Consider the following 19,139-nt stretch of genomic DNA (forward strand, 5'->3'; position numbering starts at 1 on the left):
GTCCTGTTTGTAGGTGGCATCTCACTGCCTCAGGACTGTTTGCGAGACAGTTTGTGCCCAATTAATTGTGATTGCGGGGTAAATTGCTTGGCAGGCTGCTTACGACCGGCGTGACAGACGTTTGACAAATTGGGACTCCATGTACATGACTGAGTCTTTAATGTATAAGTATCCCACGGAGTAGCGTGCATGCTACTTGATTCCAAGCACTCAAGCGCCTCGTCAGTGATTGCGCTATGTGATTCGAACTACAGAACAATTGTTATAATAGGAGAGACCAGAGCCTTTGTGACTGGGAAGGCAGTGCGTGCACTGTCGTTATGTTCGCCCATTTGGATACATTGCCTCCCTGAACGCCGTGCGCCAGCCTTTTGTCCAAAAGTGGAATCCGTAAGTAAACTGAAGCTTGCTGCATGTATGTGTGCCTCCTTCTGTGTTGTCCCTTAAGTCTACAAATTGGAGCCCACCCCCTCGCGAGAGAAGCCTGACTTTCAAGGGGCAGAGAATGAGTGGGCTTCAGAGGCAGATTCCCTCTTCAAGCGTTCTTTAGTTTAGAAGCTCTCGGCGCTGTCAGGCGCGTGCAGCAACACGAGAGCACCAGGGACGCAGCACAGAACACTGTGTTTTTTTTTTACCACGGTCTAGTTTTCTGCATGGATCATCGGCATTGTTCAGGAGAAAACTAATTACCATGCAGTCATCAACAGGAGCACAAAATATATTTAAGGCAGTGTTGAGATACAGCCATGCCATGTATATAACGCAAAGGGGAATAAATGAATACTACTTCTTTTTTCCGCAACACATCATGTGAGCCATGTTCTCAAATTGTCACGCATGGTTTAGCTACTTTCCTCATGGGCGGCTGATTGTCGACCGCACTACTAGGTTGGGTTCAAACATGCTGCGGGCTAGCGCTGGGCCCTAAGGAGTTAAACTCTGTTAGCATTTAGAGGAAGAGGTGATGTTATGGACACAGGCTAGTGCCATACTTTTCTCAGCTTCAGCAAGGCTGACTGTCTGATGACTATGTAGGGCTCCCTGTCTGGAAACAGTATGGGATACATTTTTGCTTATTGGCATATTTAATTTTTAACATGGATCAGGCATACTGAGATGGCACACAATTATCTCTAGATTTCGGTACCATTGAAACCCATTAATATTTACGTTTATTAAATGGTGAGTGTTATTGCTGTTCACAGATGCCATGATTTACTCTTCCATTTGCAACCATAAAAAGTTAACAGCGAGTCTACATGCATTTCCAAATGTAACCAAATGGCCTGATTATTCTTTATTATGGCCCCACATATGTTTCTAGTACTATTGTGGTAGAAAAGTTATTCCTCCTACATCGCTTAAATCCACTTGAGTTCCCTAGTTGAGAGGTACTTACAGTGACACCCAAAATGTGTGACAAAAGTGTTGGAGAGCTGTCTCAACCTTTCCTAGTTGGCTCAAATTGCAATCTGACGCCCCAAAAATATTTCAAACAGATTAGTGGGCTGTCTTTGCATCAGAAGAGCAGCAAGAAGACTCATTGGTAAGACTGAAAGTGTATGTCTTGCACCAAAAGACAGAAACGAAAGGCTGGATGAATGTTCAGAGCACTCTTACAGGATGATGACGAATGCCTACTAGGGTATCTACAAATGTCTGTGCCTTAGTTGTGAAATAAGGCATTTGTGATACACATTACTTCTTAAATTAGCGAATTGAATGTGGTCATCACAGCCTGTCATTTTGACAAGAAAACTGTGATGGAGCTCCCATAATCCCTTGCTTTCCAGGAAAAGGCAGCCTTGGAGTATCCTGTGATTTTCATGCATTTGAAGTATGGCAGCTGCCATGATCCTTGCGTGAAAGCCTTCACTCAGAAAACTGATGTACGAAAAGCAGCAGCATACATTCATGCAGACAAGGAGAAGTGGCAGCATGTCTTGTCAAAAAAGTGCTGCTGCTTGCCAGGGAAATAGCAAGGCAATGAAAAGAACACAGAGAGATATGCAGGACCTTGCTTCTGTTTGATAGGGACATAGCAAGGGGATGAACATAGAAGAGAGACATACAAGGTTGTGCTGGTGTTTGGCAGGGACATAGCAAGGCAATTAACATAGAAGGGAGATGTACAGGGGTGTGATGCTGCTTGACAGGGAAATAGCAAGGCAATTAACAATTGCTTTATTAACCTTCCTGCTTTCTCAAATGTGCTTGAAAATGCACCATTTTTCCACTCTTTCTTCCAAATTTTCTCGGGGGAGAACCCTCCGTAGGTTGTTCGGGCTTGCTCGGTACACTCGCTCGATGCAGTGCAGTACAGTACAATAATTATTTTCGTCACACCACTTTCAAATCTCACCAGCTGCCACTGGTAGTAGACAATGGGCTACTTACCCCTGGTGTCACTTTACCCCCTAGATGACCACTTCCATTGGGTAGTGGGCATCACCCTCTCCCAGAATTCTTAATTCTACCACACACAAGATGGGAACATTTCTAAATTTGTCATCACATCAGGCTTGGTCTCCTAAGAGGTGTGTCCAGCCTGGCAGCGCAAAACGCCTCCTGCATAGCTGATTTTCCCACCTGTCCAGGTGCCAAATGTGCCCTGGACAGGGGGGGTTGCATCTCCTCACCTCTGAGGGAAGCCAGATTTGCATACCAAAGGTGGTGAGCTCTTTGAAGCACACTGCCTTGGAATGCTAATTTGCCAGCCTTCCTGGGGAAGCAGGTGATAACTGAGCACTGCGTGATCGAGCCTCCGTGTTGAGAGCTGCCCGCGGAGAAACGCTGCATGTGGACGCTTGTTTAAATTCAGGAGCTGGTATTGACGACCTTGCAGCCTGTGAGAGAGAGACATTGTGGCCTTGAGTCCCATTAACACATCCAGATAACTCTATACTGCCTAGCCACAACAGACCTGCGTTTTTAACTACAGGCCCACGCCTTTGTCCCATCAGATGCGCGGACTGCCCCCGCCGTTACAGACCACTGAGATGCTGTGACCTGGTGACACTGAGAAGGGGATCCGGTCGTACCGTAGATCGCGTGCACCTGGGCTGGACACGTGATACTGGAATCCTCTGGCCCCAGTATTTGACGCACTGCAGATGCACCACCGCCGGGTCATAAGCTCTACTTGACGCCATCTGCATCTGACGCCGTGGGAGGAGGAGGTAGGTAACCGAAAGCCCGCGTGTGGCAGAACATCACGCGGCTGGCAGCAGAGATTACTGCCCTCCGCCCGTGTGCTTGGTGGAACCCTTGGTGCACAGGACAGGATGGGGAGGTCTACCCTTAAACTGGACAAGTATGCCTATAGCAAAGATCCGCCAGAGAAATCGCAAATGGACACTGCCCATACAGTAACCCCCACGTTTAATAAATCAGATGAGGTCACACTGGTGGATATTATGGCAGCCCTGCAAAAGGTCCAGTCTTCCATGGGCACGATCTCCACAGACATCTCCCTAATACGAGCAGACTTCTCCAAAGTGACCGAAAGAATGACGGAGGTCGAGACCACAACGGCAGCACTTTCCACAGATATGGCTACTCTGCAACGCCAGGTACGCCATCTAGAAGCAGACAATAAGCTAATATTGGCTAAACTAGATGATCAGGAAGGCCGCTCACGACGTAACAATGTGCGAGTCATTGGTGTGCTGGAACATGTAGGGGGGCCTGCCTTAGACCTCTTTGTAGAAGACCTAATCAAGAACCAGTTGCAGCCACTGGGACTGTCCAGCTTCTAATCAGTGGAGAGGGCACATCGCATACCGGGTGGAAGGCCACGACCGGGTGCCCCCCCCAGACCAATACTGGCACGTATGTTCAACTTCCGAGATGGCGACGCAATCTTGCAGGCAGCAAGAATAGCTCCCCCATCTGGATTGAAAATTGTACTGTCACGTTCTAAATAGATTATAAGGCTGCGGTCACCAAACGACGATGCAGTTTCTTGGAAGTAAAGAAGGAAATGCGCGCCAGAGAACTCAAATACTTGATGCTAGTTCCGGCAAAACTGAGAGTAGAGGCGGAGGGAAAAATCTGGTTCTTTGCGATAACAGAAGAAGCCCGCGAATGGCTGGAGGGAAGGAGCCCAGCTGCGAGATCCAGGAAGGTGGGAAACCAACAGCAGCACCCACTGACTGAATCACAATTGTCCAGATCCAGAGAACCCAGTGAAACGGGAGACTGAGAATGAATCAGCGATGGGAAAAAAACAGTTACAATACAGGACACCAGAACCAGTTAACAATTGGAAGCCGCTGAAACATCAAAGGGCCACCAGAAAGGCCATTCTCATATTGTTATGACTTACTGTAAGCGTTTGACTTGCTTAGACTAAAATGGCGTGAGAAGCCGCCCCATGCAGATGTGAACTGATCATATATAGTGTTGGCTGCTGCAGTATATATGTCTAAGGGAAAGACTTCTGAGGGTCACTGGAAGACTCTCCCCCTCACGCAAGTACAAGTTATGGGACAAAAGCACTCTGCTCAGTTGGGGTGGCGGGTAGTTCTAGGACCGGAGGGCAAGGAGGCAGGGAGGGGGGCAGGGGGATGGGGAATAGTTCAAGGTTTTATGTTTGTTCTTGTTGTTTCAGATACACGGTACTTTAAGGGGAAATGTACACTATATCAGAATAGCACATATGTCGCAAAACGCATTGCACTTGACTGCGAATGACATTACACATGGCACAAACGATACCTCTACTTGACGAGACAGACGCCCAATCTCTAACTCCCAATGCACTGCCCCCCTCCCCCCCTCCACATTACATCTTGGAATGTCAATGGCCTAGGTGATCAGATAAAGAGAGGGATGGTCCTACAATATCGTAAACGCAAAGCCCCGGCGGTGGCACTGGTCCAAAAATCACACTTGGTGGGCTCGGCAAGTAAAGCCTTACATAGATGGGGCTTCAAAATGGTGGCCCACTCTGCATTTACCTCTGGTTCCCAAGGGGTGGGGATACTGATCCATAAGAGCTTTCCCCTTATCATAACTGGGTCCTGGACGGATGATCAGGGCGGTTTTGCAGCAGTATCATGTCAGTTGGAGGGGTGAACTTACAATTTAGTGTCGGTCTACATTCCACCTGCAATCCACCAGACAGCCTTCCCTGCCTTTAGTACATTTTTATTAACACTACCGCAAGGAGAATTGAATATGGGCGGCGACTTTAACGCTACGGTTGATGCTACTATAGACCGTAAACCCCCCAGAGACCCTAATAGCGCCAATCCTAAATTGAAGGAATTTATGGACGCGCTGGGACTCATTGATGCCTGGCGCACCAGGTTCCCACTTGAACGACAATATACTTTCCACTCAGGGGTCCAAAACAGCCTCTCACGGATAGACTATATTTTCACACTTGCAACGGGCCTTGGGAGAGTCCTCGAGGTACTACATTTGCCCAGAGGTATTTCAGACCACTCACCGGTCCAAATTAAATATACATCGCATATCCCGGGTCGGAGACGAGTCTTTCCACTCTACCCCGGATATCTTAAAATCCCCGCGATACGTAAAGGCCTTCTCAAGGCCACGGGGCAATACTTTGTGGAGAATGAACACTCAGTTACATCCCCGACCACCCTATGGGAGGCATACAAAATAGTGCTACGAGGCCACGCAATTTTGTTAATTGGCAGACATAAGCAGGAACAACGACATCACTTAGACACCATGGAAAAGGGAGTGTCCCAGGCAGAGAGCGAACATGCCGCAAACGCCAATGACAACACCGCACATGATTTTAATCTAGCACTAAAGGGCATACGCATTGGAAGCGGCAAAAGCTAGGAACACCGCAGCGCAGCACACGGTATATGAAGTAGGGGACAAGACAGGCAGGCTTCTCGCTTGGTTAGAACGGCGGGAGAAAGCCAGTCGATGGGTTACACAACTACACTTAGGAGATGGAATTATCACTACAGACCCACAACAGATAGTGGACACACTAGCGGCCCACTATGAGAAAATATATACACCCACAGCCACATCTACCATTGAAGACAATCTGGCCTTTCTCCACGATATCCGACTACCCACACTATCGCACACTGCAACACAAGAATTGGAGGCTGATCTGACGTCCAACGAGCTGGCGCTAGCGCTAGGAGCACTACACACAGGGAAGGCTATGGGGCCCAATGGAATACCTGTAGAATTCTATAAAAAGGCGGCCACACCCCTCCTACCCCATTTTCTTAATATGTACAATGATGGCTTGGAAAAAGGGGAATTACCGAGAGATCAGCGCCTAGCAACGATAGTCACAATACACAAACCAGGCAAACCACCACAGGAATGCACGTCATATCGGCTGATTTCATTAATAAATGCAGAAGCTAAAATATTGGCGAAATCATTGACAATTAGTCTGTAACCACACCTTACCATGCTGATACATCCGGACTTTACTGATTTAAAAACAAAAACAATCTGTATGTAATAGTGTTTATCATCTAGATTTTATGTAAAAATTATAATTTTGAACATTGTGATTTAAATAAAGTACGTTTTTTATTTATCTTGTTTGTCTGCTTAGGCCCTTGGCTTTGTTTATCAAGTTGACCCAACTGTTGGGCCGTATGAAATCAATCTAGTGTAGACAGTGGGGTTTGCTCTCCTGTTAAGATACATCATGCCCCAGCCCGCACATTTCATTGAGGAAAACCTCATGGAACCACTAAAAAGATTTTGCCGTGATGTAAATCATTGGAGATCATTACCGCTGGGAAGAGTAGCCCTCTTTAAAAGGATGGTGCTACCCAGATTCTTATACGCCCTGCAAAACACTCCATTCCCGGTTCCACCCACATACTTCAAAGTGATTGACACTGAAGTCAACAATCTCCTATGTGATGGGAAGCCCGCGCGTATAGCACTGCACAAACTGGTTCGGGGCTGGTACGATGGAGGGATCGCTTTGCCCAATATAAAATTGTACTACTAGGCTTCGCAGCTTATGGTCATAAACCAATGGCTACATACCTCACCGGAGGAACCAGCTTTCCGCATGGACAGGTATGTCCCTCCGGCTGCACACATTATGGGTGCCCTGTCCAATAATTCAAGGAAGAATACCCTCACGGGTTAGATAGCACACACTGTTCGGATATGGCACATTGCGCAGCGAGCACTGGGGTGGGAAGGAATTTTAACATAGGCTACGCCACTCTGGGAAACCCGACGGCTAGGCAAACTACGCAACACCAAGGGATTCAGACAGTGGGACCTCATAGGTATCTCCAAGATAGGAGACCTGTGGAAGAAGGGGGAAGTCATTGCTTTTGCTCAACTAAGAGACACGTATGGCCTGGCACCAACTTAAACATTCCGATACATGCAGATCAGACACGCGCTGATGGGAACTATCCCACCAGGAACGCAACTACAGGAGGCCTCACCGTGAGAGGACAGACTCCTTACAGATTACATGTGCAAGAAGGCCATCTCCCAAACCTACCGAAAAATAATAAACAAACAACCAGACCCCACTTCGACCCTAAGGGAACGATGGCAATCGGATGCTGGAGAACTGGATGAAACAGACTGGCAGGAGGCACTCGCGTTTCCGCGAGAAGTTGCGATCTCCTCCAAACTCAAATTAGTACAACTAAAAATCCTCCATCGCATATACTACACGCGTATCACAATGCACTGACTAGGTCGAACACCCACACCCCTCTGCTTATGGCAGCGGGGCTTGCCGGGTATGTTTTATCACATTTTATGGCAATGTCCACGGATCGCACCCTACTGGGCAGCGGCCATGGCCACGATCCCTAGGGTTGGTGAAGCCACTGTCCCGCCAGAACCAAAAAGATGTCTTCTCAATATCTGGGAGCCTACAGATCTGAACTTGAGGACACAGGACTGAGCTGCGCTGGGGATGGTAATTGCAAAGCGTAACATAGCCCAGCACTGGGGTACAGGGCTGATTCCCACCCACTGACAATGAGGATGTGATATGGACACCGCAATTGTGGCGGAAAGAGCAGTTTACATGCATAGAGGGTGCCCCAAGAAGTGGTCCAGGGTGTGGGGTAAATGGAATGTATTTCGGAGCAATATATGCGAACCCCCGCGGGAAGAATCGATCTCTGATGTCAGTGATTAATGGGTGTGTAACGAGACCATTTGTGCCTCACTGTAATGCTCTGTAATGTGCTGCAAATTACTAAAGTTTTTATTAACGAACCAACGACAAATGTTAACATTTCACCATGTAATGCAAGATGCTTACCCCTTTACAGTGTACTACAATTATAAGTCATGTTGACTGCAAATATTTAGATTGTAAAAGATCAATAAAATATTTGAAAAAAAAAAAGTTGGCGCAACAACAGTGCACCTTGGCCAATACTTTCAGGAGTAAAATTAATATGGGGCCAAATCCAATAGTTTCCAGTGTATGCAATATGAACCCCCAACACAAGAAGTAAAATGCCTTCTGTGTGTTTTGGATTGTATATTGTGTGTGAAAGAAAAAAAAAGAAAGCTGAATTTGTGGTTTTAAATCGATTCTGATCATTAGAAAAATAAGTGGCACAGGACATGGGCCATGGGCAAATGTTTAATAAGTGAGAGCAGCAGATAGGACCCACATCTGTCAGTTTAAAAAAGTTAAGTTCTTGGACACTGGAACATGGCAGGAGTTAGTGCAGCAGTAATTCTCATATGCCAGGTAAAGATCTGCTTCAAATCCATCGAGGCCTAGCCACTGCCTAGATTCAAGGAATTTAATGCACTTGTTGCCTGGTGAAGCTCAAGTTCCACATCCACGACAACTAGTATTTTCTGTTAGACTATTCAGAGGAGATCCATTTGGACAGTATAAGTATCAACCCTTTTGATTTGGGAGGGTAGGAGGATCTGGCAAAACATTTGAGCGTTTTGAACAGTAAGGTCACAGTTGGGCCCTGTTATGACTACAGCACCCGAATGGAGTATACCCTTTGTTCTTTCTTAAGCGGCCACAGCAGTCCCCTGCCAGTGTGTCATGCTCAGATTTTGTTTCTAAACTAGGAAACAGCCAATTTCGTCACTTGGGGTTTTGTAAATGGATCAGCCAAATATCTCACAACCCCAACTCCTGTTTATTGAGCCTGTGTGCAAATAGATATTGAGCCCCTATTCCTCTGACACGTAAATGCACCTGAAATAACATCTAGAGGAAGCCAGTTGTAGTTCAATACAAATTACTCACCAATGCATTTATGAACTGATTTTCCATGTGCTGTGTCAGTGATGCTCCACGCAATGGCCTAACGGTCTAGTGCGGTTGATCTTAAATCTGGAGAACTGGGTTAGAGTCTCGGCAATGACGCTCAACATCCTGTGATTCTGGGCAAATCACTTAATCTCCCTGTGCCTATCAAAAATGAATGTGTCCTTGTGTAACGTAACTGGTGCTCATGTAAAGCGCTCTGATACCTAATACCTTCGGGTTAAGTTCGTGCTATATAAAACTGGAGAAAAAAAATCTCCATTACATATACTTAGAATCTAGTGTGGAATTGGGAAATAGAAAGGGAAGGGGAGAGTAGCCACAATGGAAAGTATTCAGCAACATATTCTCTGTCAAGAAGTGTCTGCCAGATCATAAAACTTTCAATCCTGCAGTGGCTGTGATAAACTGCTCAATCAATTTGTAGAGCTCTTCTTGTCACCCGTGAGGGTATCCAGGCACTGATAGGGTCCAGTTGCTGAGTACTAGAAGCATTGGTAAGTACTACAATTAAGTGCTCTCCACAGTTCAACAGATCATAGCCCATCAGCATCTTCATGACAGGACTGAGGTGATCAGCTCAAAACAGGGTCTACTGCACAGTTAAATTCACTTTCTATGAATGAGAACCACTTAAACTGAAGGTTGTCATAGAAGGCGGGGCTATTTGTGTTAGGGTTGAATAGCTGTTTATAAGCAGGTCTTAATAAAGAGCTATTACCCCAGCAGGTAAATGGAGCAGCTCATGCGTCAACAAGGGTCGACTAATAGAACACTGTTTTGTTTAAAATAAATAAATAACTGTCTGGCACCTTTGGGGGAAAACAGTCAAAATTCAAGTAAATAGTATAAGACAATCTGATGTATAGACCAAAGACAATATAGCAAGGACACAGTACAATTGCTTGCCCGGAAGCCAAGACCTTACATGAGGTTGCAGCACTATTGTGGTACATCACCATCCTCAGTAAAGGATGGTTCAGAGAGCCAATTAAGAGAGAATAGACATGGCAGGCCTAAGATGGCAAAAGGGTGATGTTTCCGGTGCTGGCTGACTCCCACTATGCAGTCATCAATCAAAGCTGACCACGACCAGGAGCAAAGAGGCAGAGCTCAAACAGCAAAAACACATAAGCTAGAGATCAGTCTAGGGCCATAAGTAGGAGAGAGAGGAGAGGAGAAGGGAAAGGAGCAAGGGTCCACTGCTCCACAAAAATGCAGGAGACAACAAAGAGTTTTGGTGTCAAAGTACAGGATCATCCAAGGATTTAGGGCACCACAATTACAGTTAGGCTGTATAATGAGAAATGAAGTAAAACAGGATCATATTCTCTCCAGTTACCTACCTGGCCACACCACTCTTTCTTTTAGATATTGGACAAGGCCGTCAGGGAGCAAAGGGTTGGACTACTCTACACCAAGAATTACATGAGTGACTGATAAGCAGATTTTCCTCGGCAACCCTGGTACATATTTGATCTCTTAAGCCTGTACTTGCCAGATTCCGCGCATGACAATAAGTGTGCAACGCAGTTGAGTCAACACTATAGGTTTCTCAAATCAAATGTTTTAATGGCAGGCCAGGTGGTGCTCTTCTTCTTGGGACTGGAACGCCTTAATTCTGGTACACAGCTAGGTCCTATCCACAAATCCTTCTCAGGTAATTGAGGAGATTACATAGATGACAGTGGACCTGTGAGGGTGTTAAGGAGTATGGACTCAACAATGGCTCAAATAAGCTTGCCTTGTTTCACCAAACTATTAGACTTCTCACTGGTGATGACGAGAGAGCCTCCTAGAATCCAAAAAGAGGACAAGTATGTCTGAGTCCCATTAATGTGTAATAAAACACTTCAATTCTTGATAGTTAATGGACACTTATGATCGACTTGAAAGTGCAGTTCAGCATTTCACCAAATGAATGCTTTAGGATTCTTCCAAAGCAGGCTATTGACCTGGCTGTGGTACTTTGTTGTAAACATTCCGAGATCCCTGAGGCTAATTAGATCGTCATATTGCTGCCACGCACAGTGGAAGCGCCTAAGTAGCTCCAACGACGTCATCTCGGCGACTACGACGCCAGCGACGTACGCGGAGCCGCACGACAACGCCTACCGACGCGCAAGGGTACTGCTGACGAAAACGTTCCGGATCAAGTCTGACGCCTGAGGATATTCTAAGGTAAGGAATCTATCACTAACGTGTCTCTTTCAGATACAACAGTAACAACACATGATATGAATACAAATACTGATAATCCTACACAATATTACAGAAAATAAGTTACTGATAGACCGAGTGCAGTGAGGTTGTTAAAGCCATAACTTTATGAAGTACCCAATGTCACCTTTAAACGACGTGGCACTGGGTACTGTGCCATGAAAGGAGACATCCACAAACTGTATGACAACTATCCAAAAATCCATAGGATAATGTAACTAAGCATGCCAAGAGTGATGCTGAAACAAGTTCACAGTAACACACCTCCCAAAAAAAATCCCAATTAGCCGAACACAAAGTCCTCCAAAGCAGCAGTCATTATTTTATTCTAAGTGAAGAAAAGCAAGAACCTGTTCCCACAAAGAAGCCCATAATCTTTTGAAAGCTCAGCCAATAGAAATGGAGAGGTCAGTCAGTCAGCCATTTCCTGCAGTGGACTGCTTTGCACAACACAGATCAAATGCACAGAGTTGAACAACATTGGACTATTAATCCTTGCACACCCAGAAAATGTCTTCAGATACCCCGTAAGTATATTTTTGGCAGACATTGCGTTCTCATCAACTTTACGGCAAGTATTAATCTTTATAAAAAATCATCAGCGTACAACAGCTCGAAAATCATCAATAGACTTGGCTAGCCTACGTTTAGTTAATTAATTAATTCCACGTGAATAATTGAATGTTCACTCTCCTTTTTGACATGCTCTTTACTATGGAACAGAGCGAGTTAATGTTTAACCTGTATGAAGTAGTTGAAATGTAAGGCTATTTTAAGTAGTTTTGAATTTTCAAATGACTTTGCTGAAAATATATTGAAGATATAACGACCTGGTTGCCATTTGCGTTGTCGTCTCTAGAGGGAAGCAGATGTGACCTGTACCCCAGCGCTATTGGTCACCTTTTGGGCCCCTTCACTTTAGTTGTTAGTAGTTAAATGTGCCAGAAGGCGACACAGAAAAACAGACAATGCACCTTGTCACACATACTAATTTGTCCAAATCTGTGTTGTTTCTCTAAACATTTAAATCAGACTTTGTATGAATGTGTGTAAAATTATCTATATATAAACATACAGATATATACACACATACAAAGTCAGATTTAAATATTCTTAGCATATACAAATATATATATATATATATATATATATATATATATATATACATAGATAACGTGTTGGTGAGGCTACTCCAACCCACATTAAACTATTCAGTTCAGTTCAAAGGACTTTATTTCAATCACTATAGATCATAAAAGTACAACATAGAGCAAAAAAACTTACAGACACAAATAAAACATAAAACATTTAAAATGCTCATTTGTGGTCCATTACAATAGCAGCACAGTGAAACGATAAAAATTACATTCTTAGTAGGACCAGAGAAACTCATAATAAAAATACTTTAAAGGCAACAATAAAACTCAATGAATATCTTAGGTAATATTAAAAAGCATTGTCCACATAGAACAATACAAAATACACGATACAGTTGAACAAGACCCTGCAATACGGGGCAGCCTAAGGACTATCAAAGGAAAATTTGGCACGCCTGATCCACATAGCCATTCAAAACTTGGCTATGCAGAATACGATAATACAAGATGTATTTGTCTGCAGTATTCTATACGCCTCCTTGTACTTGCTTACTCACAAGTTTCTACATTGTAGGGATATCCATTTGGATCGAGACTGTACAGGGACAGAAAAATAAAACATGCTCAAGTGACTCAAGTCACCCTTGACAACAGGTACAATTTCCATCAACCCTGTATCCTGCTTTGCACCATTTACATTTAAAAGGTTTTACCGGTAGGCAGCCATACCTAAACTGTAGGTATAGTTGCCTTGCTAAAGGAGGTACAATTTTATCTATCGTGTCCTCAAATGACGAGGTTGTTTAAAATTAATAAAAGCAGCCCGAAAGCGAACCTTTACAATTCATGATAAAATCAGTCTCAACAATGCCCCAGTATACAGATTGGAGGCTGGATTTGTTAATCTGACTCAAGGTTTATGGCTGATTCCAGTAGACACCTAGGCTTAGCTTCTGTAACAAATTCTTAAGGGTACGCAACCACAAGATCTTGTCCACACATGTTGGTGCCATTAATTCACAGAGGCCCACCCTATAGGACTCAAGTGCTGTGGTAGACCTTAAACTATTACTAAAGCATCCTGGAGGGTCAGAGTGTTCCTTGACAATGGGGGCAAATGACTGCATAGTGTGGACTACTGGAGCTCGACTCAGACCGCCATGTTAAACAGCCCTTGTTCTACGGATTTGATGTTGTGGATATATATATATAGATATATATTTTCAAAAGAAGGTGTCCCCCTGTGAGAACGCACTTGACAATCAGGCGAATCCTGTAATACTAACCGGAGATAGTTGTGCTTATTAAAATAAACAGCCCTACGCGTTTCGGCGCTCCTGCATCTTGGTCACGGGCTTCATGCAATGTCAGTAGGCGGGTAAAAAGCAGGCTTTTAAAGGTCTCAAATGAGTTACGTCCTCTGGTGGGAATTTTCTTTGCAGCATTCTGGGACTCCTAGTTTGCCCACTTCCTAATTATGTCCTCCAGTGGATTCCGCCTCACCAAACATGAAGTTTTGCACAAATATTGCTCTCCAGTGAGCTACAAGCACAGGACTACGGTTCGCTTGCTTGAAACTTGATTGTCCTGCAACACTCGAACACAGCCAGTCTGTGTGAGGCAGCCCACCATTTCCTTCAGTGGGAGTGCAGTTCTCTCTGCCGGGACCAGCCAAATTAATTATTCAAAAGAAGGTGTCCCCCTGCGAGAACGCACTTGACAATCAGGCGAATCCTGTAATTTTTAACAGCATCCTTTATTCTTATTAACCGGACATCGTTGTGCTTATTAAAATAAACGGTCATACGCGTTTCGGCGCTCCTGCGCCTTGGTCACGGGCTTCATGCAATGTCAGTAGGTGGGGAAAAAAGCAGGCGAGTCACTTCACTTTTAAAGGTCTCAGATGAGTTACGCCCTCTGGTGGGAATTTTCTTTGCAGCATTCTGGGACTCGTAGTTTTCCCACTTCCTAATTATGTCATCCGGTGGATTCCGCCTCACCAAACATGAAGTTTTGCACAATTATTGCTCTCCAGTGAGCTACAAGCACAGGACTCTGGTTTGCTTGCTTGAAACTTGATTGTCCTGCAACACTCGAACACAGCCAGTCTGTGTGAGGCAGCCCACCATTTCCTTCAGTGGGAGTGCAGTTCTCTCGGCCGGGACCGGCCGAATTACCTATTCAAAAGAAGGTGTCCCCCTGCGAGAATGCACTTGACAATCAGGTGAATCCTGTAATTTTTAACAGCATCCTTTATTCTTATTAACCTGACATCGTTGTGCTTATTAAAATAAACAGCCCTACGCGTTTCGGCGCTCCTGCACCTTGGTCACGGGCTTCATGCAATGTCAGTAGGCGGGAAAAAAGCAGGCAACGAGTCACTTCACTTTTAAAGGTCTCATATGAGTTACGCCCTCTGGTGGGAATTTTCTTTGCAGCATTCTGGGACTCATAGTTTGTCCACTTCCTAACTATGTCCTCCGGTGGATTCCGCCTCACCAAACATGAAGTTTTGCACAATTATTGCTCTCCAGTAAGCTACAAGCACAGGACTCCGGTTTGTTTGCTTGAAACTTGATTGTCCTGCAACACTCAAACACAGCCAGTCTGTGTGAGGCTGCCCACCATTTCCTTCAGTGGGAGTGCAGTTCTCTCGGCCGGGACCAGCCAAATTAACTATTCAAAAGAAGGTGTCCCCCTGCAAGAACGCACTTGACAATCAGGCGAATCCTGTAATTTTTAACAGCATCCTTTATTCTTATTGACCGGACATCGTTGCCTGCTTTTTCCTGCCTACTGACATTGCATGAAGCCCGTGACCAAGGCGCAGGAGCGCCGAAAAGCTTAGGGCTGTTTATTTTAATAAGCACAACGATGTCCGGTCAATAAGAATAAAGGATGCTGTTAAAAATTACAGGATTCGCCTGATTATCAAGTGCGTTCTCGCAGGGGGACACCTTCTTTTGAACACATATAGATATACAGAGATATATAGATATAGACATACATAGATATAGATACCTACGGCCCCACAATGCACTGCTTTTGACGTCACATTTTACATCACTCATGACATGGTCAGTGACATCACTGATGACATTACTGATGAAATCTCAAATTACACTTAAAAAAACAGAATTTGGCCACGGGGAAGTGGTGGTTCCAGGGGCCTTGGTGAGGGGGGGGGGGGGTAGAGAGGCCCCACCATTACAAATTAAATAGCCCCGGGGAGGTGGGGGTCCCCAGGGCATGGGAAACCTGTGAGGCCCTAATTGTTTCCAATAGCCCCCAGAAGGTGGCATTATGCCCCCATTTCTTTTCCACATTTATGGCCCCATGGCCCAGGACGTAGCCCGGCTGGGGGCATAATAATAGAAAGCGCAGATGCCCACTGCAATTTAAAAAACAAAAAACTTTGTTTGCCCTGGCAGGGTCCCTCTGGGACCACCTCCCCCCTCCCTCCAAGAGGGCTAGGGGGTCAGGGTATTCCGACCCTGCCCCCTTCGCTTTTTTGTTTACTTTTTTTGGGGCATTTGGCTGAAGCTGAGTACCAAGATAGCTGCCAACACAGTCATCACTGGAATCAAGCTATCCTGCCTGAAGAGGGGTGAAACCCCGAAATCGGTCCTAGGATGCTTGTTTCCAATCCAGGGAGGGCCTGGCCTGGCAGTTCGGGCTGGACTGTTCCCATGGGGCACAGGGTCAAGACTGATTTGCATATGGCTGGGTCCAAACTGGAATGGCATGGTGAGCAAAAAAAACGATGGATTTAGGACCAGATCTCTGTACTGGGGTGAATGTATGACTTTGTTCTGCATTCTGTCCATCGACAGTTCTTTATGCATTTGTCACCCCGAGTGGGACGGGTATGCTCATCCGTGAGTCCCGTGCTCTCCATGCCACTGGAATCAAGCTATCCTGGCTGAAGAGGGGTGAAACCCCGAAACCGGTCCGAGGATGATTGTTTCCAGTCCAGGGAGGACCTGGCCTGGCAGTTCGGGCTGGACTGTTCCCATGGGGCACAGGGTCAAGACTGATTTGCATATGGCTGGGTCCAAACTGGAATGGCATGGTGAGCAAAAAAACGATGGCTTTAGGCCCAGATCTCTGTACTGGGGTGAATGTATGACATTGTTCTGCATTCTGTCCATTAACAGTTCTTTTAACACAGTCATCACAGGCAGACAATCAGATTTGAGCACAGGGACTGTCGGATCCTCAGAGGATCTGCATTCCTATACATGCAAATTTGTATTCCTTTTAATAACTCTGAAACAACTTAATGGATTTACACCCAATACCAAAGAGGCACTTCCCTGGATTAATATCTACCTTTCTGCCAAATTTGGTGTAATTCCGTTCAGCAGTTCGGGCTGTAGCTGTGTCTAAATTTCCTATGTGAATTAACATGCAGAACATGCGTTTTGGGACTCTCTCCTTTTTCCCGGACCCCACTTGATGGATTGCCCTGAAACTTTCAAGACAGCAGCTCAGGTGAATGTCACGCTAGTTTTAAAAATGTGGTTAGCATTCCTCAAACGGTGCCAAAGTTATTGGCAAAACAGAAAATGCTTTTCCTATGGAAACTAGGACCTAACTATAACTACCTATGGTGAACTGAGATCAGCGATGTATTCAGTGATGTCACGGACCATGTCATGAGTGATGTAATATGTGAGGACATATAGAGTGCATTGTGGGGGCTCAGTTATAGTTAGCTCAGCTAACTAGAACTGCTAAATTTCACTGGTTTTGTCTGAGTGAAACCTGAGCTGAACTATAACGTCCCTGTAACTTTAGTTTTCTTCAGTGAATTTCTAAGTTTTTTAAAATTCCAATTCCTAACTATAACATCCCTCTAGCCTTTGGCTTTCTCTGTGAAAAGAAAAAAAATATATATATATATATATATATATATATATATATATATATATATATATATTCTTTTTCAAACGAAAAAAACAAAGGTTAAATTGATGTTATAGTGAAGTGAAAATGCCAGTTAAAACATATCGTTTTAAACTAACAAAACCACAGAAATTCACCAGTTATATTTATCTCAAGTAACTAAAAAATATGACATGCGCCCTCACCATGCACAGTTTTTACGATGTAACTTTTTTTGGATATTGTTATTGCCATTTATTGCAATATATTATTTGAAATGTTGATTTTAGTAAAATTGTAAACAAAGCTCTTTCGGCCTCAAAGTATTCACTGCCTTTAAGTGGTAAGGCAATCCATTGCAAAGAAAAGCAAATAAATCAAAATTACCTTGATGTAACCTTATTTCATACTGTTACAGGCAGTGTAGACTATTTGTGTACAGTCAAAGAAAATCCAACACAAAAAAATACAATGCTGAGAAAGCTTGCACGATAAAAAGGCAGTATTACAAAATGCATGACTAACAAATTATAGAAGAGCTGTCCATTAAATTGCATAAGTTGATGAACCTGAAGGACATCGTAAGGAATCATCGTTGAAAAGGAAGATACAGAAGCAGTAAAAAATATTTTATAAATCTTACATTTTCAAGAAAGCCATGAATGGAATGCAAAATGTTTTTGTTTTTGTAATTCAAAAATCGCTACAATAATTGCTTTAAATCAAAAATGAGTTTGCAGTAGTCTAATTTTCCCTTCTCTCATGAGTTGGGAGCAGCTTGGTGGAATAGAAAGGGTAATGGAATAAGGGAGCCCATAAGGAACATACGGTAAGGAGAAACTGGACTGGGGTGCAAGGGTATTGTTATTAAGAATGAAAGTGGACCTAGAAAAAAAATCTATTATTTTTTTCAAATGTTCACACAAAAAAAGCTAGAATAAAATAAATGCCAAAAACAAAATAAAAAGGGAAGGGAAGCAATGGAAGTGTCATCACAAATGTGGATTTCGGAGAACGGCTTTATTAGCATGTCCTAACCAATGTTAAAAAGCCCTTTTGCCACGTGTGACTATGTCAGGTAGAGCTCTCCAGTGAATAATCTGACCAGGCTGAAACACAAATAAACAGCTTGGACTTATCAAATGAATCTCATCCCAGTCCCATACTGTCCATTGTTTTATCTCTTATGGTCACTGTTTTAAATATTGTTTTAACACTACATTGAACCTGAATCCAACTTATCCCAATGTTGTATCAATTATTTGACTTCAACTACCGAAAGCAATTGTTACTTTCCCTATTTGACAATATACTACTTTATATCCATTGATTAAAAAACAAAAAACAAATACCTTTTAGAGCTGGCAATTTCTGTAGTTCTCTGTTATTGCTGACATTAAACCTCGAAGAACTTTGCCGTTTTTCTTTCTTCACTACTGCCTGAGGAGTAGGTACCTTAATCTTCGATACCTGTGCTGTGGGTGGTATGCTGTTTGTTTTCTTGTTTGACACCTACAGGGAGCAAAATATCATCAAGGTCAATTTACACCAGTTACAGATAGACTTAATATTTCAAAAACCATGTCCTATGGAAAGAAACGTGATCACACAAAATAATAGATTTAGAAAAAGAGGATATGTGTCAAAAAGTATCTGCAAACATTTGCTTTAGGGGCACTAAA

The 19,139-nt window shown here is 44.0% G+C and overlaps 1 protein-coding gene across 3 annotated transcripts in view; it reads right to left on the reverse strand.

Annotated features, from left to right (window-relative positions):
* PPP2R5C (protein phosphatase 2 regulatory subunit B'gamma) overlaps positions 1–19,139 on the reverse strand; it is a 1,282,082-nt gene that overhangs the window by 1,089,655 nt on the left and 173,288 nt on the right. For all 3 annotated transcript variants that reach the window (XM_085626348.1, XM_085626347.1, XM_085626350.1), the window contains exon 3: positions 18,810–18,969. In XM_085626348.1, coding sequence (XP_085482474.1) covers positions 18,810–18,969 — 160 coding nt within the window. The remainder of the gene's footprint in view (positions 1–18,809; positions 18,970–19,139) is intronic.

The sequence above is a fragment of the Triturus cristatus genome, chromosome 9, assembly GCF_964204655.1.
Source record: "Triturus cristatus chromosome 9, aTriCri1.1, whole genome shotgun sequence".
NCBI classification, from domain to species: Eukaryota; Metazoa; Chordata; class Amphibia; order Caudata; family Salamandridae; genus Triturus; species Triturus cristatus.